The sequence below is a fragment of the Euprymna scolopes genome, chromosome 38 (genome assembly GCF_053919585.1).
Source record: "Euprymna scolopes isolate OS-2025 chromosome 38, ASM5391958v1, whole genome shotgun sequence".
Taxonomy (NCBI): Eukaryota; Metazoa; Mollusca; class Cephalopoda; order Sepiida; family Sepiolidae; genus Euprymna; species Euprymna scolopes.
The window spans coordinates 55,688,980-55,715,347 of record NC_136519.1 but is presented as its reverse complement, the minus strand read 5'-3'; the positions used below and the strand labels follow the sequence as shown (position 1 = coordinate 55,715,347).

The following is a 26,368-nucleotide window of genomic DNA, read 5'->3' as shown; positions in this document are numbered from 1 at the left end:
CTGATATCATGAACTTGAAATGTTTTAATTTTGTGAAGTTATGTCCTCGATTATAGGATCTTAAGTTTGTGTTTATGCTCACAAATTTTTCAGAGTTATTTGGTTTGTGACATTCCAAAATTGGGTACTTTTTATGGATAGGTATCGAACAAAATTTCAATACTTGTATCATTAATTCAGAATTTCATCAGACTAGCAAGCATTAATAGTGGATTCATTTGAAGGAGTTATAAGGGAGTTTGGAATTCACATGCATACCCCCAAACCCACATATATATTGACCATCACTGCCTACACCGCATTATCCAAGACCGCTGGCAACAGTTTATTCCCAACAGTACAATTTTCTATAGCTGTAAGATCCACTCCTTCTAAAAATCTCTCCTTGCTAGATGCCTTTGTTGATTCAGTCACACCCTTTGACGACACCCAAGTGACTTCATCTGTGAAGTTATCAACCCAGTACTATCATCAGATTGGAAAAAATGTTGCGGTGGTTAAATAAAAACTGGCTCAAGATGGGGAAGTAGGATGCTGAACTGATTCTGTGCCCTCTCTTTTGCGAGGTCTGTTGCTGGATCCATGGTTTGTTTTGGATCGCCAGTATTTAGGATGTAGTGAACTTGTTAGAAAGAACTGGCTCAACTAACCCAGGTTGAATGCTACAACGATGAACATTAACAAATTCCATTAAACATACTGAATATATCCTTAATGAAAAAAAACTTGATTTTATCATATATTTAAATATGTTCTGTAACGTTGTTTTGGTACTTCTACACAGTACAAACAGATTTTTTTTTTCCCAACCATAAATTGTTATATTGAAAATATAAAAAGATATAAAAATCCTAATGAAAAGTTGCAAAAATATTACGAGTATCTAAAGAAAAATATGTAAAAGTCATAACTTGATCTTTCAAATTGATTGAAAAATAGTCGTCTGACATGTAACAGTGCTTTTTTATTTTTATATTTTGGTAAAAGTCACAACTTGATATATCTTTCTCAGTTTGTAGTTGAAACTGCTTACATCACGACTGCAAATCTACGCATATCTATTCCTAAAATTCAATTAAATTATTACATGTAAGAAACCAAAACTAATTCTTTATTTTTACCCGATGAAAACAAATTTAGCAGCAACCACAATGCTATTGTGGACTATGGAATCGGTTATACAATAGTTGAAATTAGCAATACACACAGACGATAAAACACTTTGGATAATCACAGATTTTCAGTTTCTAGTGAAGTTAAGAAATGAAAACATCTTAAATTGAAAAGTTTAAAAACAAAATAATGTGTCACTCAATAGAAAAGACATGAAATTTAATCTATATATATAAAAGCAAAAATGTGTGTGTGCATTTTTTCTGTATGTCCGGCAAAGGCTTTTTTTCACCAGGATTCGAGGGGGGGGGGTATTATTTCTTAGAACTTACATACCATTGTGACGTGCCTCTTCTGAGGTTAGTTTCATTATCCGATTATCATGAATTAATTTTAAAAAAATAATCTCCTCAGTTCGCATGGAAGACAGCTAGGGTGCTACGTGCCAGTCCATATTTAATTGACTTCGTCTATCAAAAAGAGCATTTTAAATGGGGATATCAATTATCTGTCCTTCTCGATTAAAACACTGTCTATAGGCTTTTGTGTTGTATAAAATAGATATCAGATGGATAGATAGATTTATTTAGCAATCGGCTGTCTGTCGCTGTAAGAAATGGTCTATAGGCTTTTGTGTTGTATAAAATAGATATCAGATGGATAGATAGATTTATTTAGCAATCGGCTGTCTGTCGCTGTAAGAAATGGTCTATAGGCTTTTGTGTTGTATAAAATAGATATCAGATGGATAGATAGATTTATTTAGCAATCGGCTGTCTGTCGCTGTAAGAAATGGTAGGTCAGAGAAGTTTCAGCATATGTTTTTAACATGAAAAGATAATCAATTCAACATGTGTGTATATTTATATATATATATATATATATATATATATATATATATTCCTTTTTTATTTTTTTATTTTTAATGAACAGAACCAAAGAACGAATAAGTAATATATACAAATTTCAAAAGATAACATATATTTAAGTTCATAAGTCTTTCTTCTCTTTTTCCTTTTTCTTTTTTTGTATATGTATATGTATAGATATGTATCGCATACCAAAGTCTCAGCAAAAAAAAAAAATAAAAAGTTTATGACAAAGATAATTTACAGAATTGTGTCCCGTTCATTATTGATTCATATTATGTCTTTCTATAATAGACCAAAGGAGATTACTCCGGTTGATTTTCCCGTCTATTGACTTTGTTTGTTTTTCTTTCTTTCGGGTGATATTTTTTTTTTTTTTTATCAAGCTCTAGCAAGACTTCTGAGTTTTTGACATTTTATAGTTTCTCTCACTTTAGTTCGATATATATCTTTATGACTAACAAATGACTTTAGTTTTATGCTGGTCGACAACAAATATGTTTTCCTGTTCATATTTCTCATGGTGTTGTCTTCCTTTTCCCAGTGGAGTCGCATAGATATCTATCATTCTTGAGACCTTTTCTGCCACTGGCTTGCGTTTCAAATTCTTAATGGTCAACTTTCTTTGAAAGAAACGCTGGACACATTTTTCTGAATTTTAAATATATCAGCGTTTTTCTTTTCTTTTTATTTTTCTCTTCGCTGTCGTTGTTGTCATGGTAACGATTCACTTGGTCGTTCTAACTCCTTCGCGTCTTGGAATTTTAACCATTAAATTTATTTATTTTTATTAATACAATATTGATATATCTCAATATCGTAACACACTCCCACATATAAAAAAAAGGAAAATGATTAATTTTTCTTTTACTCCAGTCTCTGGAGTTCAAAATCTCCCACTCAATCCAGTGTTTAGTTTTTGTTGACCACTCCGGGGAGTTTTCAATTTCTTCGAATCGCTTTCATGGCATCTAGATAGGTAACCTGCTACATGGTTTTCTTTCCTCTCACGTAGTTTATCTCCAAGTTGTATTCTTGTAGACTGAAATACCAGTTCTATAACCATCTGTTTTTGTTCCTCATTCTGTTCAAGAAAACTATTTGATTATGATCAGTATATACTTGAGTGGGACTTTTTCCTGCTGTTATGTAAATTTCAAAATTTGATACTGCCAGCACAAGCGCTAATGTTTCTTTTTCTATTGTTAAATAGGCTTTTTGATGTTTATTTAGTTTCTTGGAGAAATAACTGACGGATCGCAACTGTCCATCTTGGTCATATTGAGATAATACCGCGCCGATTCCATTTTCGCTAGCATCCGTGTGTAGACTAAACGGTTTCTCGAAGTCTGGTGCTAATAGCACAGGTTCGTTACTCAACATGTCTTTTATCATCTCAAAAGATTCCTGACATTCCAGTGTCCATTGGAATCTTATTCCTTTTTTTAAAAGGTTCGTCAAGGGGGTTGCTATCCCAGAGAAATTTCGACAGAATTTTCGATGATATCCCGCCATTCCTAAGAATCTTCAGACTCCCTTTACATTTCTTGGCCTTGGATAATCCCTTATGTTTTTTACTTTGACTTCGCTAGAACTAACGTGTCCATATCCTACGATGTGCCCCAAGTAATGCACTTCTGCTTTCCCAAATTCGCTTTTCTCCAGGTTGATAGTTAAGTTTGCTTCCGCCAACCGATTAAAGATTTGTCTTATGCTCTTCAAATGTGCTTCCCACATTTCGTTATAGATGATAATGTCATTTATATAAACACCAACATTTGGGATGCCCACTAAACACTTATTCATTAGACGCATAAAGGTGGCTTGGGAATTTCTCATCCCAAAGGGCATCACATTATAGTGATATGTTCCGTCCGGAACTACAAATGCGGATTTAAGTTTAGCTTGGTCTGTCAAAGATACTGACCAGTATCCTTTCAGAAGATCGCACTTGGTAATAAATTTTGCCTTTCCAATTTGGTCTATGCAATTCTCCATTCGTGGGATTGGATAGGAGTCTTCTTTGGTGACATTGTTCGGTTTTCTGTAATCTGTGTAGAATTGAACAGATCCGTCTGGTTTGTCCACCAATACGCAAGGAGACGTCCACGGGCTTTAGCTGGCTTCGATTATTCTGTTTTCCAACATATATTCGAGTTCCCTGCGTATTACCTCCCTTTTTCTGGGGTTCACTCGATATGGGTGTTGCTTAATGGGTTGATCCTTGGTTAATTCGATGTTGTGAATCTAGAAGTGTAAGCCATGTTTAGTTTCAGAACAGTTTCCGATGGTTCGTTGTTCTAAACACGTTTTGAGAGGTGACTGGTTTGCAGTAGACAGAACAGTTTCCGATGGTTCGTTGTTCTAAACAAGTCTTGAGAGGTGACTGGTTTGCAGTAGACAGAACAGTTTCCGTTGGTTCGTTGTTCTAAACAAGTTTTGAGAGGTGACTGGTTTGCAGTAGACAGAACAGTTTCTGATGGTTCGTTCTAAACAAGTTTTGAGAGGTGACTGGTTTGCAGTAGACAGAACAGTTTCCGATGGTTCGTTGTTACACACAAGTCCTGATAGGTGACTTGTTTGCAGTAGACAGTTCCACAGAGCAAAATATTCTTACCGTGTCGAGACGGAAAAAAACATGTGAAATTGGTACAGAAAAGGTTTAATATTTATGCAGCAATTCTGGTTTCTGATTGGTTGGTAGCAGAACGTGAATTAATTCGATCCGTCAGTTCCTAGCAGCATCGTTTATAAATAGAATCGTCCGACTGTGTGGGATCATACCCCATTATACTTCCAAAATATTGCAACATTTGTCCTAGGGACATCCGAGAATATTCCTGGAAATTGCTTTATGACCTCGGATAACTCATTTCGTTCCTTTTCTGATAAGTGGCCCAGTTTTTCTTCTAAGTTTGCCATTATTTTAGAGTTGCATAATTTTATTGGGGTGTCCTTGATCAGAATGCTGTCATTCATCAGTGTGTCTTTGTTTCGGACTGTTTCAATTTGCCCCACAGGTAATTCAAGTTTGTTTGTTCGGTCCACATATTTCTTGGTCCGATTTATATGGCAGAATTGTATTTTATCCCGTCTATTTGGGATATTCACTTTATAATTCAGGTCATCAACCTTCTCCTTTATTGTATAAGGGCCTTGGAATTTGGCATCAAATGGAGACTTTCTTGTTGGTAGGATAACCATAACTTTTTCGCCCACATCGAATTGCCTGACCTTAGACCTTTTATCATAGAGGTATCGCATCTTCTTCTGGGACTTGCTCAGGTAGGTTTCTGCCATCCTCCTGGCAACCTTCAAGTTTTTCCACAGATCTTCGACATACCGTTATTCGTTGAGGTGACTTTCCTCGCTTATCCCATTGTTCTTTACACTTCGCCGGATAGCTCCTTTCCAATATTCCATCTTCCATGTAATATTGATGAGTGTGTTTTCCATCTGTCGGTTTACCCACTTGCTTATATAACTTTTTTAAGCTGTTGGTATTTAGTTTTATTATTTCTGGAGTTTAAAATCTTGCAACTTCATAAGTTGGCCATCCTTGTTTTGCACAGTAGCAAATTTGTCTAACATTAAAATTGTATAGTATTTACATGTGACGAAGTGCCGATTTTTTTTTTTTTTTTTTTTTTTTTTTTTGTGTTAACATTTAATTCTGTGGGGAGAGGGTAATCTTATTAATGTAATATCTAAAAAAAAGTAGGTTAATTAGCTTATTGACATCAATCACTAAAAGATGTGCGCTTTTACAAAAACAAATCACTTTTTTCCCTTTGTATGTCGGAAATTGTACCAAAACTTTTTTTTTTTTTTTTACTGTTTGATATATTGCAGTTACTATTAAACGGCCATATTCAAGGAAACACAGTTGAAAAAGACGTTTGGATTTTAATAAAATCTAATTTTATCAACATCATCATCATTGTTCTATTAGGAAAGCTTGAACAAAAATATTACATAAACGTTTAATGACTCTTATAAAAAAAAAAGATACAGCACAATCACTGAATTAAAGCAATGCTGAGCTTGGTCAGTACTAGATGGGTGATTATTTGGTAATATTTTTAGCTGGACATATACAATTGTCCTTTATATAATAGATTATAATTAAGATGCCATTTCTTTGCTCATAAAAATAAATTTGCATGCATGGTTATTAAAGTGAGACGGACACACATTCACTTTTATAATATAAACTAGCTCTGCAACTGAGAAGGCTAACATGCTTGCCAGTTGGTTTGCCTCCAACTCCACACTGGAGCCTGCCAACCACCCTCTCCCTGACTTTATTTTGCGGACAGACGTCACACTAGATGATCTGAAAATCACCCCTTCTCAGGTGCATGCTATTATAAGAAATCTTGACACTGCAAAAGCATGTGAACCTGATCTCATCCCGGCTGTGCAATTAAAATAGTGCTCCGCAGAAATAGCTCCAGTTCTCTCCAAACTTTACAACAAATGCCTTAATGAATCTTGCTTTCCTGACCGCTGTAGTACCAGTTTTCAAGAATTCTGGCGAAAGAACTGACCCATTAAATTATCGCCCCATTAGCCTTCTCCTACTTTTTGCCAAAATATTTGAGACAATAATTAACCAAGCTCTAGTCCATCACCTTACAGATGCTAAACTTCTGACTGACCAACAATACGGATTTAGGCAAGCCCGTTCAACAGCAGACATCCTAATTGTAATCTCAGAATGTATATACCAGTCACTGGACAAAGTGGGGGAGGGTAGATATATCTAAGGTTTTTGACAGGGTATGACATGGAGGTCTTCTCAGGAAAATCAGGTCATATGGTATCACTGGAAGAATACATGACATAATTAAATCCTTCTTAGATAAGAGAAAAATCCAGGTTGTCCTTGATGGTCGTACATCTAAACAATACAATATAAATGCGGGAGTGCCTCAGGGGTCTATCCTGGGACCTCTGTTATTCCTAATATTCATAAATGAGCTCCCTGACAAAATTGCTGTGAGGTGGGTATATATGCTGACGACACCACACTCTATAACAGACACAAAAGGAAAACAAATGAACACATATCTAAAGAAATGACAGAAGCACTAGAGGATGACCTACGATCTGTAGTGGAATAGGGACATAAATGGATGGTCACATTCAATGCTGCCAAGACTAAACTCGTTTCCTTCAATAATTACAAGAAACCTTCTCTACCACCAATAGCAATGGCCAAAGACTCCTTATCTGAAAGTACATCCTTTAAACTCCTCGGACTAATGCTCTCAGGAAACATTAGTTGGAACAATTACATCGAGAGTATTGCCAGGACCGCTGCGAAGAAGGTAGGTTCTCTCTACCGTGCTAGAAAGATACTAAGTTCGAAAGTATTCTATACCTCTATAAGGCCACCATTCGCCCATGTATGGAGTATTGTTGTCATATTTGGGCTGGTGCATGGTTCAAAAGAGAGTTGCCAATCTGATAGGTCCTAAACTGTCATCTAAACTTCAGCCCTTGTCCCATCGACAAAATGTAGCATCCCTCTGCCTTTTCTACAAGTACTTTAACGGTGAATGCTCTGACGAACTGCAAGCACTTGTGCCCCCTCGACGTAAATACCCCTGACAAACCCGATAAGCAGCTAAATCCCACCCCTTCACAGAGATCCCTAGATGTAAGATAGCCTTCTACTCCAGTAGTTTCTTCCCCAGGACAGATAGACTTTGGAATTCCCTGCTTCCCCAACTGTACTGACATGCAGAAGTTCAAGTGCAATGTGAACCGAAATCTTGTTGCCCAACTCCCTACACAGTACCCCTGATGCCTATGTCCCTGATAGTAGCCCCCTACAATAAAGTGGCAACATGCCTTGTTTGGGGTGAAAATGTAATTAAAAAAAAAGAAAAAAAAAAAAAAGCTTGAACCCCAAACCTTTGACGTGGAGATGGAAACGAAATAGAAAAAAAAACCTTAGGACCCAGCCATCTCGGCCACGAGAGAAGAGGAATGAAAAACCTCTTAATTTAACGTTTATAAAATGAAATTAACAGGTGCGAGAACCTTAAGTCGCATGATGTTTGATCTTGAAACATGATGCGGCTGCAAGCCAGTTTTTGCTTGTTTTATACTGAAAAGCGAAAGATACACGGGACGCTCTAAAAATCTGAAAGAAATAATGCGTGAAGGTCGGGCAAATTAAATAGACAGGCGACCTCTGTTCGTAACTCATATATATTATCATTTAGACGTGATATAAAAAGTTTTAAGAAGGAATGAGCCGACCAAAAAGTCCAGCGAAAAAAGCCTTTTACAGACATACACAAAAAGCGAACACACATACATACATACACACATTTTCGCTTTTATATATATAGATTAGAGATGAATGAGATCTACTCAATATAGGTCAAACCAAGAAGTATTGATTTTAAACTTGTTTTCCCCATCTGTTACTTTGCACATATTTAATTGATGATGCTGTTAAAATGTTTGCTTGTAAATACAATAATCATGTATATATTTTTTTTTTTTCCTTTCATAATTTTTATTATTTAGTGTTTATTGTTCACGTTTCTTAGTTTTTATAATGATGAAATCATTTCCTATTTATGGTACTCTCACAGGGGAAATAACTGTTTTACCAATCTATGACAATGATTCTCAACTAGTGGTCCCTAGAATCAAATTTCAGTGAAGCCAGAATTATTTTTGTAAGTTAAAAGGGTCCCACATTCAAATAAGTGACTCCTAGAACTCTAGCCCTGTTACCTTCTCAGATTTTTATTGAATATTATATTTTCTATTAGCTTTAAACTACTCAGAAATAGTTAAAATAGTTGATTTTGTCTTCAACAACTATGCAAGACTATAAGCATTTCAATAACTAAGTACAGCAAAAAAAAAAAATTGACCTATTAATAGATTTTTAAAGTAATCAGTTCCATGAGAAGATAATTTAAATGAATGTTAAGGAATATAATTGGAACCTAACTAAAGTTTTATAAAAGAAAAAATTTTTTAAAATGTCCCCAGATTGTTTTCTTTTTATATATAAAGAAGTTTTGTTTCTGATTACTTAAATTTTTTTGTCCCATCATGAGTGCCTTTTTGTGGGAGAACAGAATAGTTCCACATTAAACTGACTCTTTGTCACATCCAATCATCATGGAGAGGTGATAGAACACATTTTTTTTTATAATGAAATAAATTTAAAATAAAAATTGTCTCTGAATCACAGTTCAGTTATGAGAAAAATGTTTTATTTTTTAATTGATAGAACAATATTTGTTTCTTTATCATAATAAACTGGTATGTTCAAACCATTGCAGCAACCATTCAAATTTCATCAGAGCTAAATTTAAGGAAAAGGAAAGTAAAAAGAAAGTTTTTTTTTTCTTTTAATTTTGTTTAATTCCATCTCTAATTCTGAATTGAAAAGTCACAGCTAAAATAAAATAAAAAAAATAGAGTAGGCAAGCTGATATATTAAAGATAAAAAAAAATGTCCTATTTAAATACACCTGTGACTGCAAACCTTCCTTTAGACATGCTTAATTTTGGATTTTGATTGACAAGGAACTCATGAGCATTTTCAGCGATTTACTAGCCATTTTGAAAGAATTATGTTATCAATAACAGTAATAAAATAATGTCCTTGTGAAAAGTTCTCAAATGCAGCCAATACATAATGTATACATATTGAATGTTGCTTTTTTAAAAAAAAAATTAAATGCATAGCCAAAAACACAATGACACATGGAGACAAAGATATTGAGAGATCAATTTAAAATGTTTCTTATTCCACTGAAAAATGTTTTTGGTATTTTAGATTACATACAAAATGACTAAACAGTTTGTTGCCACTAAGTTATTGAGTGGAGCCATTTCAGTGATATTAAAAGGCCAACTTCATATTTGGTCCACCAACTTAGTCGGATTTGAATCTTAGAATTCACCCTCGTCCGTTCATTCCCAAAATTCTCAATAACTACTGATTACATTTTTCTGAAATTTTGTATGACATTACAACTACCCAAGGGAGGAAATGTAACATTCTTGGATTTTTGATAAAAATTCTGGTTGTGTCCCCGGGAGGTCAAAAGGGGTCAGAGTGGCTAAAAATAGCACTTTTCAGGACATAGAATCTTTTCCGACCATTAGATTTTGCTAAAAATTACCCAAGCGCAAGATCACATGAATATACATCTGGAGATGTAATATTTGACCCTGGAAAAATTCTGGTTGCATCCCCAAGTCAAAAGGGGTCAAAATTGCAAAAAATAGCACTTCCTGGGACATAGAATCCTTTCCGACTACTAGATTTTGCTGAAAATTACCTAAAAGCAAACCACGCAGATATACATCTGGAAGCCTAATATTTCACCCTGGAAAATTCTGAGGCTTGAGCCTAGGGTGTTTTAGGGATGACACCTTTTGGGGCTAATTTTTATTTTTCTCCTAAAACTCATACTTGTGCCTAAATAAGGGTTTTAAATGGTATCAAATTTAAAAAAAAAATTAAGGCATCGTTTATCATGAAACGGTGTCATTTGGTTGTTTTAGCCCAATGTTTTACATTAGGCCAGGAGGCAAGTAAATAAGAACATGTCAATTCAGATTTATTTTACAATTTGAATTAATATGGATGAATTCTGGACAAGAATTTTATTTTCTCTCATTCAATGATTGTTTTCATTTTACTATGTAACTGGCAAATCTATCCATGTATATTTTCTGTATCATGGATAAATACTTAGCATTTTTCATGAAAAGAGCCTTGCTAGTCGATTTATTTCTGGGAGTTGTGATTCTTGGTTTTTTTAATAGGTAATCCCTATTTACTTCTCTTCATACAAGGACAGAGTTAAGACTATTTTTAATGGGAAAATCTACCTCTAAAAAAGAAATCTGGATTGAAATTTAAAAAAAAAATGACTCAATTTGGAGGATTTCTTCTGCATTTACTTAAAACAGCAACAACTTAAAAAAAATTTATCAGAACAGATACTACAACCGGAATTGCTTAACGAATTCCAATATCTTAATTTGCTGGAAAGGTGAAAGTCCTTTATATCAAATTTTGTAAATATGCAATTTCTCTTATGTTAAACTGTATCTGTATGCATTTACTGCTTGTTGTGTTTGTCAGGAGTCAGTGTTCGATTCTGACACATGAAATAAGAGATGCTTAAATACCAAGAAAGTTATATAAAAAAATGTAGTTACTTTATATTGAACCCTGTATATACAAATATTTATCACTTTCCAGTAAATTCTTTTTTCTCTATATTTCTGCAGGTATTGAAGAGCAGGTTCGTACTCTTCAGCAAAAGAAAACTGCTTTATTTCAAGACAATGGAGACCGTGTGGGCCTTGGTTCCGAAGGCTACTTTGATACCGATATATATGGTTCTTCATCAAGCAAATTTGACGGCTACGTCACTTCCATTGCTCCTAATGAAGATCAAGACGTGAGTATAGTTTCTTTTTTCTTCTTCTTGTTTTTTTTACCAAAGTATTTTTATGTTCAGCAGTAATTTTATCCATGTTAATTAGACATGTCAAACTCATGACCTCTTGAGGGTCATGTGGATCAATTATTTTGCCATGAGGATGGCACACAACTGATTGAAGTTGTTAAATAAAATTATTGCAATTTTTGTTGCTGAGAAGCATATAATACAAATTACTTTTTTGTTAATCATTCCTTTTGCTAGTACACTAAAAGTTAAATTACATAAAAGTTTTGTTGAAATTCATGGAGTTTTCTGAAAGTTTAATTCATGAAAGTTAGAAAGCCGTAAAATTTTGACCACACCTTACTCCATAGGTACGTTTGTGTATGTTTTCTGTTTTTGAAATCGCTAAAGATCTAATATATCGTTTTCAAGTATAAAAAACATTGCGAATAAAGAAAACACATTTTTTTTTTGTGAACAACAAACGTTTATCCAATTTAAATAATAAAAAGGACGTTTGGATGTTAAATGATGAAATCATAGTATCTCTTCCATCTTCTAAAATATCACAGTATCTTTTTTAATGAAAATAACTTCAGACAAGGCATGTAATCACTTAATGTAAGGAACTAACAAGAACGAAAGTGTAAAGAGATATTTTGGATAAAGAAAAACGTTTTTTTGAATTGTTTAGTTTAAATCATGAAAATTACAAGTTTGGTTGTTAAATGATGAAATTGCTGTATCTTTTCAGTGGAACATGTTTTTGATATGCCTCATAAATTTAATTTGTTTTTAATGGAAATTGTTTCAGACAAGGCATGAAGCCATTTGATGTAAGGAGCTGATGAGAATGAAAGATGATTATTGCAAAGATAAAAGAGATCTCTTGACAAGAGCAAGGCTATAAGTAGGAAAAAACAGTCCGCAGGAAGAGAGTTCCATAAGCTCGCAGTTCTTGTAAAGAAGCTACTGAAATAGGTAGCTTCTTTACAATCAAATATCAGAACAACAAATTGATTGAAAAAAAAAAACTAATCAAACGATCTGGATCAAAAAATTCTGAAGAAAACTTGTCATAATGGTATTTATAGAAAAAGACTATCTGTGAGAGAGAGTGCAGTGAAGATGACCATTAATTCCAACTTTGGATGGACTTTTGTATTTACCTATTGATTCTTCAGAAATTAAAAAATCTGATGCCAATTCCTATCATTCTTGCTGTCATATTTCTCCTTTGCATAAAAGAATGGCAATACACTAATATATGAAAATATGATATATATGATAGTGGTGGCAGTGAATGAGTGTGGGTTGATGAGAAAAGTAGACGCGTGCACAGAAATTCAATAATTTTGATACAATCAGAAGACAGTGACAACAGTTCTAACAACTTCAAAAAAATATATGACTGAATAGTTTTTTTAATCGAACAAGAATAATTATAATTTTAGTTTTACCTATTAGAATTTTTCTTTACCTTATCAGTTAACTTCTATCATGTCCATCAACTGCAATGCTTGGTTGGTCTTCATTTAGATGATAGCGAATTCATTAGAAAGAGCCAGCTCAACTAAATAATAGTGAATGCTGTTACATGTTCAAGTTTTAGGGTGCTTACCCTTTCACATGTTGACATATTGTATATATACATACAATGAGAGAAAAGAAAGGAGTAATTTAGGCATAATGAGATAGATATGACAATCGGAATTGAAAATAGGAAATATCAGAACATTTGGGGGTATCAGAATCAGAAAAATTTTAGCCTTATTTCCAATTCCAAAACAATTTTTTGTTTAAAACTTAATTTTCCGTTGTTGATACGAATGATACAATGATAAACATCTATTGATTTTTAAACTACTAATAAAACTAAAATCTATAGATCATATTGTATTATGATAGATCATATTGTATTATGATAGATCATATTGTATTATGATAGATCATATTGTATTATGTTTGAAAAAAATATGTACTCATACTATGTGTTTCTTTTTACAATAATCTGAAGAAAAAACTACTCTATAACAAAATATGTGATTTTCAAAGAATCAGAATCAACAATTTGACAGAATCAGTAATTGTATTAGAATTATGAAAAATATTGGAATTGCCCCATCACTTATATACTCTTATATAAAAGTAACTGTGTATGTTTGTGAGTTTGTGAGTGGACTTGAAGGCAGCTGGGCTTAATTTTATGAAATTTCATACAAAGGTATTTAATGTGTCTAGTTTTTTTTTATTGAAATGTCTTCGATAAGGGTTGATAATCAAAATAATCCGACGAAGGAAGGAACAGGCGATTTTGACCAAAGTTAACATCTTACACAGCCTAACATCACAAGTGCATTTAAGAAGTTTTATTACTACACAAGGCAAAAGACCCAACATTTAAATCAACAGTTAGTTCTTTGATATGACGGGTGTGTTTGAAATCAATGTTTCTGTTTCAAGCACAATTGAAGTAGGATACTTGACTTTTGCATTTTAAACTTTAATAATATATTACATAGAAAAATGTGAGCATGAAAAGTAATATAATTAAAATTTAAACATGGAAAAGTAAAGGGACTAATTGTTAAAACTGGAAAAGAAAAAGACAAGATATTCTAGTAAAAAATATAATAAATTTATAACTTAAAATATTGTAGCATTAAGAATTTTTTAAAATTTCAATTTAACATTATGTAATCAATTCTTAATGCTACAATATTTTAAGTTATAAATTTATTATATTTTTTACTAGAATATCTTGTCTTTTTCTTTCCCAGTTTTAACAACTAGTCCTTTTACTTTTCCATGTTTAAATTTTAATCATATTAATTTTCATGCTCGCATTTTTCTATGTAATCCATGATTTTTCCAGGCTTTGCTTTGAGATAAAATTGTCTCTATTTCACCTGTTACCTGTGAATTATTAGCGATAGTACAGCTGAGCGACAGATCGGGATATCGATCAGTTATTAGCGACAGTTTTTTTTTTTTATATCCTGATTACATTTTTATATCATCTCTGCTGTTCCCAGCTGATTTGAGGTTGCATAACAGATTTGGTTGCTATGGTAACCAACAGCCAATAAAAAAAAACATCTCTCCATTGCTTATAGATTTTGAGAATTTTTAAGCACAGTAATTTTATAACTTGTTTTTTACTGAATGAAAATTGAAATTTTATTTTTCAAAATATTGCTGAGAAGGTGACCTATGAACTGTAAAAATTGTTTGAAATTTGGTTTTAAAATGAGTGAGCTGTGAAGCTTTAAAGCAGTTCGAAATGAGTACAACTAACATTTAACCATATATTCAAACACTGTATTGTTTGAATGATAAATAATTTTATAAAATTAATATGTTCTCTACAGTTCAGTGTAGACTAAAATGTATTGTATGTCGACTAAGTCACTGTATGGAGGCATATGAGGCTTCCTCCCAGTGCACCGCAATGGGTTCCCAACTAGAACAGGCAATCGATTTGATTTGACTTAAAAAAAAAAAAAAAAAAATGGGCGATTTCACTGATTTCGATGACAATAAAAATATGGATTGTGAAATATTTGTTGATCATCATTCAATCCTGGGCAACCTCGGGTCAATTTGCTAGTGTGTGTATATATATAACACATTTATTTTAATATTTATTTTTATTACTTAAAAATAAGCAGATAAGATGATAAAATTAAAGGTTTTTTTTTCTTTAATCATGATTTTCCTCTGCGGACAGAAAGCACGCTAGATGATCTAAAGATCATGCCCTCTCAAGTACATGATATTATAAAAACCTAGACACCTCAAAAGCATGTGGACCTGATCTCAACCCAGCTGTGCGATTAAAAAATGCTCTGCTGAGGTCGTTCCTGTTCTCTCTAAACTCTTTAACAAATGCCTTAACGAATCTTGCTTTCCTGGCTGCTGGAAAACTGCTTCTGTGGTACCAGTTTACAAAAACTATAGCGAAAGAACTGATTAAACTATCGCCCAGTTAGCCTCCTCCCTCTTTTCACCAAAATATTTGAGTCCTTAATTAATCAAGCTCTAGTCCACCACCTTACAGCTGCTAAACTTCTGTCAGACCACCAATATGGATTTAGGCAAGCCCGTTCTAGTGCAGATATTCTAACTGTAGTCTCTGAACGTTTATACCAAGCACTGGATAAGACAGGGCAGGACAGGGCAGTAGCCCTAGATATATCTAAGGCTTTTGACAGGGTATGGCACGATGGTCTTCTCATGAAAATAAAATCCTATGGTATTACTGGACGAATGCTTCGCATAATTAGATCCTTCTTAAATGAATCCAGGTTGTCCTCGATGGGCGTATGTCCAAAAAATTAAATATAAATGCTGGTGTACCTCAGGGATCGATCCTTGGACCTTTATTATTTCTGATATTCATAAATGACTTACCTGATAAAATTGTTTCTAAGATGGGTATTGTAAAATGTTTTTGACTCCTAATGAGGTTATGTGACGAATGGATTCGCTAATCATTTTTATAACCACCGGCTGTGCTAAACGACCAATGAAAACCTTTAAAAATTATTATAAAAATTGTCGAATTTTGGATTCAATCAGTTCGCCGTTGACTACGCCACGGACTGCATTTGATTCTTGGCCGCCATCTTGGTTACTGCCAATTACTGATCTGAACTATGCCACCATCTTTTTTACTGCCAACCGCATTTGATTCTTGGACGCCATCTTGGTTACTGCCAATTACTGATCTGAACTACGCTGCCATCTTGTTCAACATAATGTCTCAAAACTTTGCCGACAACACCACGCTCTATAGTAGGCACGTGGGGAAAACTAATGAGCACATATCTAAGGTAATGGCCGAAACCCTAGAGGAACATCTTCAGTCTGTAGCGGAATGGGGTCATAAATGGATGGTAATGTTCAACACTGCCAAGACAAAGCTAGTTTCCTTTAATAATTACATGAAACCTTACCAACCACCAATAGGTATGGCTAGAGATATTTTACCTGAGAGCACTTCGTTCAAGTTCCTTGGCTAAACATTTACAGGAAACATGGGTTGGAATAGATACATCGAGATCATTGCTAAGGCTGCTGCAAAGAAGGTGGGTTCTCTCTATCGTGCTAGGAAGTTACTTACACCTGAAAGTATCCTGTACCTCTATAAAGCCACCATTCGCCCATGTATGGAGTACTGCTGTCACATTTGGGCCGGTGCATCTGCTACTATCCTCTCACTCCTGGACAGGGTCCAAAAAAGAGTCACCAACCTAATAGTTCCTGAATTGTCATCTAAATTTCAGCCCCTGTCCCACCGACGAAATGTTGCATCCCTCTGCCTGTTTTACAAGTATTTTAATGGTGGATGCTCTGACGAACTACAAGCACTTGTACCCCCTCGACGAAAATACCCCCGACAAACCCGACAAGCAGCAAAGTCCCATCTCTACACAGTCGAGATCCCTAGATGTAAGAAAGCCTTTTACTCTAATAGCTTCTTCCCCAGAACGGCAGGACTTTGGAATTCGCTTCTGGTTTCCTGCTTCCCCAACTGTACTGACATGCAGAATTCAAGTGTAATGTGAACAGACATCTTGCTGCTAAACATCCTACATAGTTCCCCTCGAACTTAGGTCCATGATAGTAGTCCCCTACATCAAAGTGGCAACATGCCTTGTTTGGGGTGAAAATGTAATAAAAAATAACAAAAGGGATATCCACAGGTCATGCTAGTAATTCAATGATTTATAAATGAAGCACTATTTTTTTTTTTTTTTTAATTTTTTTATACTTTTCTTTTAATAATTTTCAGGAAGATGAGGATGAGTCATCATATTCCAAGAAATCAACATATACAGCGCCGTTAAATTTATTGAACGACACCCGAAATGACAAGGTAAGGCGTTTTTAATTTTGGTTTAGTAAGTCTTAATATATAACAGTTCATTATAAATGTTTCAGGATGTGAAAACGCATGTTATCACGAGAAAAAAAATGATCAGCAGATGTTATGACAAATTCACGTTTATATGCTGATGCAAATCATAAAAGTTAAGCAACACTGGACCTGTTTAGTGCTTAAATGGGTGACCATTTTGCAATAACAGGTATTCTAAGCAAAAACTCTAGCCAGGTGTTAAATAAGTACCGGCCTTACTAGGAAGCATAAATGATGACAGACTAGCATCCAGTACTAGGGCATCTGTTTTGGGTGGATTTGAAAAGCCACTGCTCTAGATGAAGTGCACTCTGGTCGAACAAAATTGTCTGAATAGCCGTGTCAGCATTCTCCAGTGGTGGTGCTTCAGGCGATTAGCAATAAATTAACCTCTTTTCAAAGGGAAAGAAGATAAAAGCCTGGGAGGATAGACCTCCAAGAACTGCATAGGACCGTATCCCAGATTGACAGAAAATGAAGCCACACTAGCACAGTCAGTATGATTTTGGTATGAATTAGCCACCCCGGAGGGCGGTCAACAAAATATTCTTGGAAGAATGAATGCTGACTTATATGTATATAAGTTGTAATTTCTGTGCGTTTGTTCACAATCTCTTCCTTGGATGTTGGAGATGAACCTCTTCCCCCTCTCCATCTGAACTTATATTAGTCATTTTACTTAGATAAGTATATTTCATTTTGATTAAAAGATGTTAAATTACATTCCTGCTTGACAACCATAAAAAGTTACTGAATTTTTTATATGAGAATTTATAATTTACATTGTTTGGATTATACAAACTACTGTTCTCATCATAATCCACTAGGACTCATGGCATAGTAGATCACATGCTTGGTAAAATTCAGTTGTACATTACAATCTTCTAGAAGTTGAATATTCAATCCTCAGTGCAGGCGAGACCAAAAATATAATTATGAATTACTTCAATTTTTTACCCAGTCATGACAGAACAAGAACATGCTGCCCTCGTCGATTAAATAAAGGGTTCTGTTCAAAATTAAATGCAGATTCCAGAGTTGGACAGAAAGATTCTAGAATCTGGCAAGATACACTCCAAGGTCAAAGGTTACATCGATGGAAAAATTTTGTGAGTAACACTCAAGATGAGAACAATAGTTGGAATAATCCAAATAATATCATAAAAAGTATTTTATTTATAACTTGAAAATTATAGAAAAAAGTATAGAAATGTTAATAAAGGGTTCAGGTCTTGGAGCAGGAGTGTACAAGGATCTTCATTGATTTCCAAGAAAACCCTGGTTGTTTATTGAGAGATATTGATAAATTTACTGAAATTTCTTTCAAATTATCTTTTTTTTCTTCTCCCATCCAATCAGTGTTCAGTACATAATTTGGCCCTCACTTTGTCGATGGGGCTACAAATTTGCCGACTACCTCATGCAGAGATATAATCTGTAAGCTGTGGGTGGTAATCCGTGATGCCTTCGGATGGGATCTTGATGGCTAAGCAGTTTGTGATGTGATGACTTGCAAGAATCCACTTCGGCTTGATGGGAGATGAGAGAGGCCTGATCCGATCAGTTACATTGTGCCCTAGTATTTATAAGTTCATCCGCAACCGTATTATTCAATCGGGTTCTTCTGAGAATCCAAACCGTCTCCTTTTTTATTTTTCTCCCCAAATACATATTAGAAGGCAATGCCTTGGTGTCAATTGTCTTGAGAACAAAAGAAAATTACTATTGCCGAAGAGTAATGGGTTTGAAAAGTAATGTTTTCACTCTCACTCTAAGATTTCCTTTTATGATTAATACTTTATAGAAGTAATATTTCGACTATTGGATGTTTGTGTAAAATAAAACCATTTTAAAAGTTGTGTTCTCTAGGAGTGGTTTTACTTTCATTGTAAAGTTTTGTTCTAAGAATGTTTTCTAATGGATAGTTGCACTGTAAAACAAACCATGGCCATCTAAGAATATAAAATGATTATTCTACTTGTAAGATTCTATTTGACAACTTTATGCTGCATTAAATGACCCATAGGTCGTTAATATGCCATAAACCAAACTAAACATACTTTAGCACGGACTCAAAAATAAATAAATCACAATAAAGTTAATATGTCATGGGCTGTGCAAAAACGGACATAGGTTTCTTAATTTAATCACAGGCAAAGCAGGTTTTTGTTGCAAGCAAACGATGACATTCATATAAGATATATTCAATTTGTTACTAAAGATGAAAGAAAATTTAAGGAATTTTTTTAAATTTGCGGATTTAACAAAAAAAAATTTTTTCACCCCTGCTAGAACTTTGATCCACTGGATAATCGACCGGCAAGAATTGCAGACAGAGAAGATGAATATCGAGCAATACGTCGACAGATGATCATCTCACCTGAACGATATGATCCCTTTGCGGAAGGTTAGTGCAGTTTATGTAACATTTTTCAAAAAAAAATTTCATTTTTATTTATTTATTTTTTTTTTTTACTATTCTTGTTTTTCTTGTCGGTATTACAAAATTGACTTTCTTGAAATTAATTGCTCTATGTATTTTGTGGATGCATTGCTATCTGATAAAAACAAAGATGTTTGCATTTTCTCACCCCCCCATCACCACCTAATCCCCACTCCTCCATCCTCTCCAAAATCCTAAATTTGTAGTTGCCCCCCCCCCCCCCTTTTTTTTTTTAAGATTTCAAAAATAAAAGGAAAAAATTTTGCAAATTGATATGAAAATCTTTTGTTTTCACTACATTTCACTGTAAAGAAAAACTGAAAGTGTTATATATTCATATATAATGCAGAAAAAAACAACAAAATGAGATTTATTTAATCATCAAACACCCAGTGGGCATTCATTTATGTCAACACTAACTTAAAGTGTTCCTTATTCTTAAATTTGAATCCAATTTGGGTCTCTTTGTAGATTTTCCATGTTGCCAGCCCCTAGATTATTATAAACCTTTCATTTAATGCCGCATTTGCCTATACTAAGTATCTACAAAAAAAAGCAGCAGTGCAAATTAGAATTTAAGTCGAAATTAAAATCCATTGTGTGCTTACTTGTTGATGCGTCTGCATTATCATCTCATCATGCTGTTCATAAGTAAAGGATGCTTGCATTTGCATAACCTATTCTTCCTCTCTCATCTCCAACCAATCTCCAGAATACAAAGTATTTTCTTTTTCCTTTTTATTTCATTGTCAAAATATTGAAATTAGAATAATAATTTTTAAAAATGTTTATAGATATCTACGTTGTTATCATCATTACTTCCCCTCCCACATATTATTAACTGTTTATAGCAATTTTCCTGTCATCCCATTATAGTTAAACCTGGTTTGTACTTAGATGACCATTTCGAAATGCTAGGTGCTGTAAGATAAATGCAAGCTTATAAATATGTATCAATCTTGCTGGAAAGTAGAACTGGCAATAGACTAGTATTCTATCATTGGGATGGTTCAGAATGTTTATTAGGCTTAATACTACAAAATTGGAGAGAGAGAACTACCACACCTGAGTCTAAAGCTTAAAAAGGAACTTTATTTTTACCATCATCCTAGCGGCGGGGGTGGGGTATAATAAACTTTGTCAAATTTTTGCCTGAATTTATTGGAAAGATAGTAATATTCATTTCTTTTTACAGACTTAAATTATCAACGTTAATAATTCTAGTTAAACCATGGCACATGATCAGGCATGTGTGAGGTCTATGCTTTTTTAGCAAAAAATGTAACAAAAAGGCTAATTTTCCGGCTTTTGACAGTTCTCTCTGAAAATGTTAATTTAGCTGTGAAGGCTAAGACTTGAAACAATTCATGAAGTGGGTAGCGAAGTTAGATGACTTTTGTTTCATGGAAGAATGACTACAGAAAGGAACTTTGTCTTTATCGTTATCAACATTGATAATTATAATTAAAGTAGGTTATCTATATTACTTTTGTTTTCATTCACCCCAAACAAGGCACATTACTACTGTGAATTAATGGACATATTTATAGGGATATCCTAAATGGGGAATTATGCACCAAACTCCTTATTAACAGTACATTTAAAGTTTTGTATGTTGGTACAGTCAGGAACACAGAGGCCATTCCAAAGGCTAGGAATACGAAGAAAATCCGTATATCCTCCCTCCAGTTATGTATTGAATAATAGAGTAAACTTGACTCTCAAGCTTTGGTTGTGCTACTAATCTAGAAAGAAAATTCCTAAATAGCACCAGTATTTCTCTACTGATATCAGCATTGTTTCCAGTCATCTTGGACTTCTTGCCACTGTACTTGAAACAGTGCCAATTAAGGAGAGATGTAGTCAGTCTCCCTTCACTCTTACAAATGTCATCGATTGTTCCTTGAGATGTTTCTTATATACTAAAATCTGATCATTTTAAAAAGAAACTTTCAACAGACACATGATCAACATTCTTTATAAACGTTTCTACTATCCTTGATCGACTTTTGTATATAATTATGTAGCATAACTGCTTGTATACAGGTTGATACCTCCACCCCTTTCTTTGCATCCACTAAGTGTTGTGTCCGGACTTGTTTAGTTACTTTTATAAACTAACAATTAATGGACGAACTGGTATTATCTTCTTGAACCAACTCTTGCTGCCTATTGTTTAGTACTAAGAGCCATGCTCAACAAAATGATACTCTTCTTAACAAATGATCACTATCAAAACCATGGCTATTGTCAGTATGACAAACACTTCACTCCAACTCCAACTCGAGAAATGCTCTCCTTTCACTAGTAATAATTTGATTTTATATATATATATATATATATAAAGAATTATGCACAGTAACTACCCTAAAACAACAAAAATATTAAAATCTATGTTGTGGTGATCATCAAAAAGATAATCAATAAATATTTTTTTTGGTTTAAGGCAATTTTCATTTCGGATTTTTTTTTATTCTTCAAATTCAATTCCCAACATGAGCTCAACAGAGCTTAAGCAGTCTCACTTTTTTTTTTCATTATCCTGAAAACATTCTAAAAGACAATTTTAATTTCCCCAAAATCTAAATATTAATTTTTAAAAAATTTATTTTGCTATCATCTATACTTGTTTATAGCTTAATTCACAAAAGTCAAAACAAGCGACTGAGAATTTGATTTTCCTTAAAAACTTTCTTCTTCATCGGATGAATGCTGCTAATGCCTAATTCCCTTTCACCAATAAACATTATTCAGTCAATTAATTTTGGATGATTAAAATAACTTTTCAAAATGATTATATAGGGTATCCCCCCCCACACACACTTCAAAAACATACCATTAATGTAATCCATATAAAATTTGTAATCCTTTCTGCAATTCGAGCATATTTTATACAAATAAACTTTGGTTTATGCCTGAATTATCTAGTTTCATGAATGTCCAGCAGTCTTTGTTTTATCGCCATTCAGTGATAAGCATACCTGGATGTGCTGTGTAATATAAAAACTGCTGACCATCTATGACTGAACATGGTGCACAAATCAGGTATAGATTGCAGTTTATTTGTACCAAATATGGTTGAAACACAGAAAGGGTTTTGAATTTTATTAACGATTTAAAACAAAAAAAAATTTGAATACTCAATCTGGATTTTCTGGGAAACTGTTCAAATCACCACCTCAGGAACTCACTACATTAAAAACCTATTAACATCACTGAAATATTGTTAGCATTTTCTACTTGTTAAATAAATCCATTTTTTTTTCTTTATCAAAATCAGATAAACCAAACTGTAATGATGGTGTAAATATTCTTGCATATCACTGTCAGTGCTCCATGTGATAATGGCTGCTCACCATTTAAAGAAGACTCAACCAGATGAATTTTATGAAAGAACACAATTGAATAGGATCCAACAACTACACTACTACTGGAGTAAAAAAAATCTATCCATGAGAATTTCTTTTTTTTTCATAACTTCTTCAGTAACAGCAAATTACTATAGCTGAAAATTATACCTTATGTTGTCAGAGCAAGCATCCTAAATCAACAAAACAATCTCCTCCCCTTACATCTATCTCATACGCTTTCCATCAACACAGTTGGGGTTTTCAGAATTGAATTGGAAACTTTTATTTTTACTTTCATTTCTTATTTTGGCAACATTTGGATAGTTAAGATTTTTGACCAATAAACAAAACCACTGCCAAAAGTACAGAAAAATTGTTATACATGTCACAGAAAAGATCATATTCCAAAAATCACATGAAATGATCAAGTAGTTTTATTAAGAAAATCACATTTTATGAGTAAACAAGAAGGGATTGTCTCACGTCATCATCTTGAAGAAACAAAGGGAGAGAACAACAAAAATACAAATTTGCGACATCAACCTAGTAATGCCGATGATTTCACATTAATCATTTAAAATCGTTTTAAAATGATTTTTTTTTTTATAAAAATAAAATTACTTGATCAATTTGTGATTTTTGGAATACAATCTTGTCCTTTCATGCATATGTACATTATAAAGATTTTTCTGTATTATTGTTCATTGATATAAGGTGAATTCTGAACAAACAATGGCTGAATATTTTTATCAGGCTGATTCTCACTTGATGTTGGAAATGATGACTTCTTTCTTGTCCTCCGATTCATTGAATATACTCATAACTACAGGTCCAATTATCCCCATTTTCACCACAAGCATAATTTAAATAACCTAACTCTCCTTCTGAAGGAAGAAAAACAATCACTGCTTGGCATACATGACCTCTATAGATGTCAGTGTGCCAAAAGCATGTGTTCGTATACTTGTTATGCCTTCTCATATACCCACTGTTTCATGCCCTTAGTTGCCCGTCCAGACTGCATGGTTTCAATGCTACTGCTACCAATTCTAGCCTACTTCATTGTTGTGGCACACATGTGTCTATAGCTTATGCAAAACATAAAATATATCTCCAACATGTTTTATTTAATAAAATGTTCTTAAATTTGATGCATTGTATTTAGCAAGAAGATCGTTTTTGTTTTTAATGTATACATTTTTATATATACACATTTATTAAGTGTATGCAAACAATCTGGAAATGTAAATACAAGTCAAATATTGAAGAAAGCTAATGCTAATTGCTGACCGGGTAACACATGCAGTCAGAAATGCTACTGATCTATCAAAGGAAGAACAAGACATTAAATTGCACTTAAACTCCTTTCTCATCCTGATTTCTGCTCAATATGTTTCTATCTTTAGACATTTACATTATAATTGATTCAGAAATCAGACATAGAGCAGGGGAGGGGTATTTTTCTCCATTTGCATTCAAATCTTCAGATCATACGTGTGTTTACATAATTAATAATATAGGTATGTGTATATATAAAATAAGAAAAAAGTTTTTAAAATGATTTTCCTGTTAAATGTAATGTATCAAAAATGTAAGAATGTTTCATTAAATAAAATATATAGAAAAGGGGAGGGGAGAAAGTATGCGACCATTATGATATGAATATTTACAGGAAAAGTCTGAAATCTCTGCTCTGTTCAATTCATATATTTCAGATATCAAAAAACAAAAGAAAGATATTACATATTTGGAGAAGGCATTATAAATAAATATTAGATATTTTTTTAAATGAATCTCTCCTTTAAACCTGCACCTTATTCCTTTTTATTTTATTTTCAATTTACTTTGCCTCCCTTCCTCCTCTCATCTCTTTCCCCCCTTTCCCTGTCTTCTCTCTTTCCCATTTTCCCTTTCCTCCTTTCCCTCTCTCTTCTTTCTCCCCCTTTCCCTCTCTCTTCTTTCTCCACCTTTCCCTCTTTCTTCTTTCTCCTCCTTTCCCTCTCTCTTCTTTTTCCCCCTTTCCCTCTCTCTTCTTTTTCCCCCTTTCACTCTCTCTTCTTTCTCCCCCTTTCCCCCTCTCTTCTTTCTCCCCCTTTCCCTCTCTCTTCTTTCTCCCCTTTTCCCTCTCTCTTCTTTCTCCCCCATTCCCTCTCTCTTCTTTCTCCCCCCCCTTTCCCTCTCTCTTCTTTCTCCCCCTTTCCCTCTCTCTTCTTTCTCCCCCTTTCCCTCTCTTTTCTTTCTCCCCCCCTTTCCGTCTCTCTTCTCTTTCTCCCCCCTTTCCGTCTCTCTTCTCTCTCTCCCCCCTTTCCTTCTCTCTTCTCTTTCTCCCCCCTTTCCGTCTCTCTTCTCTCCCCCCCCTTTCCTTCTCTCTTCTCTCCCCCCTTTCCCTCTCTCTTCTCCCCCCTTTCCCTCTCTCTTCTTTCTCCCCCCTTTCCCTCTCTCTTCTTTCTCCCCCTTTCCCTCTCTCTTCTTTCTCCCCCTTCCCCTCTCTCTTCTTTCTCCCCCCTTTCCCTCTCTCTTCTTTCTCCCCCCTTTCCCTCTCTCTTCTTTCTCCCCCTTTCCCTCTCTCTTCTTTCTCCCCTTTCCCTCTCTCTTCTTTCTCCCCCTTTTCCCTCTCTCTTCTTTCTCCCCCTTTTCCCTCTCTCTTCTTTCTCCCCCCTTTCCCTCTCTCTTCTTTCTCCCCCCCTTTCCCTCTCTCTTCTTTCTCCCCCTTTCCCTCTCTCTTCTTTCTCCCCCTTTCCCTCTCTCTTCTTTCTCCCCCTTTCCCTCTCTCTTCTTTCTCCCCCTTTCCCTCTCTCTTCTTTCTCCCCCTTTCCCTCTCTCTTCTTTCTCCCCCTTTCCCTCTCTCTTCTCTCTCTCCCCCCTTTCCCTCTCTCTTCTTTCTCCCCCCCTTTCCCTCTCTCTTCTTTCTCCCCCTTTCCCTCTCTCTTCTTTCTCCCCCTTTCCCTCTCTCTTCTTTCTCCCCCTTTCCCTCTCTCTTCTTTCTCCCCCCCCTTTCCCTCTCTCTTCTTTCTCCCCCCTTTCCCTCTCTCTTCTTTCTCCCCCTTTCCCTCTCTCTTCTTTCTCCCCCTTTCCCTCTCTCTTCTTTCTCCCCCCCTTTCCCTCTCTCTTCTTTCTCCCCTTTCCCTCTCTCTTCTTTCTCCCCCTTTCCCTCTCTCTTCTTTCTCCCCCTTTCCCTCTCTCTTCTTTCTCCCCCTTTCCCTCTCTCTTCTTTCTCCCCC

The 26,368-nt window shown here is 34.5% G+C and overlaps 1 protein-coding gene across 1 annotated transcript in view; it reads left to right on the top strand.

Annotated features, from left to right (window-relative positions):
• LOC145263153 (splicing factor 3B subunit 1-like) overlaps positions 1-26,368 on the top strand; it is a 144,317-nt gene that overhangs the window by 22,383 nt on the left and 95,566 nt on the right. Inside the window, exons 2-4 of the mRNA XM_080120150.1 lie at positions 11,271-11,443; positions 17,229-17,312; positions 19,647-19,761. Of these exons, the coding sequence (XP_079976276.1) occupies positions 11,271-11,443; positions 17,229-17,312; positions 19,647-19,761 (372 nt within the window). The remainder of the gene's footprint in view (positions 1-11,270; positions 11,444-17,228; positions 17,313-19,646; positions 19,762-26,368) is intronic.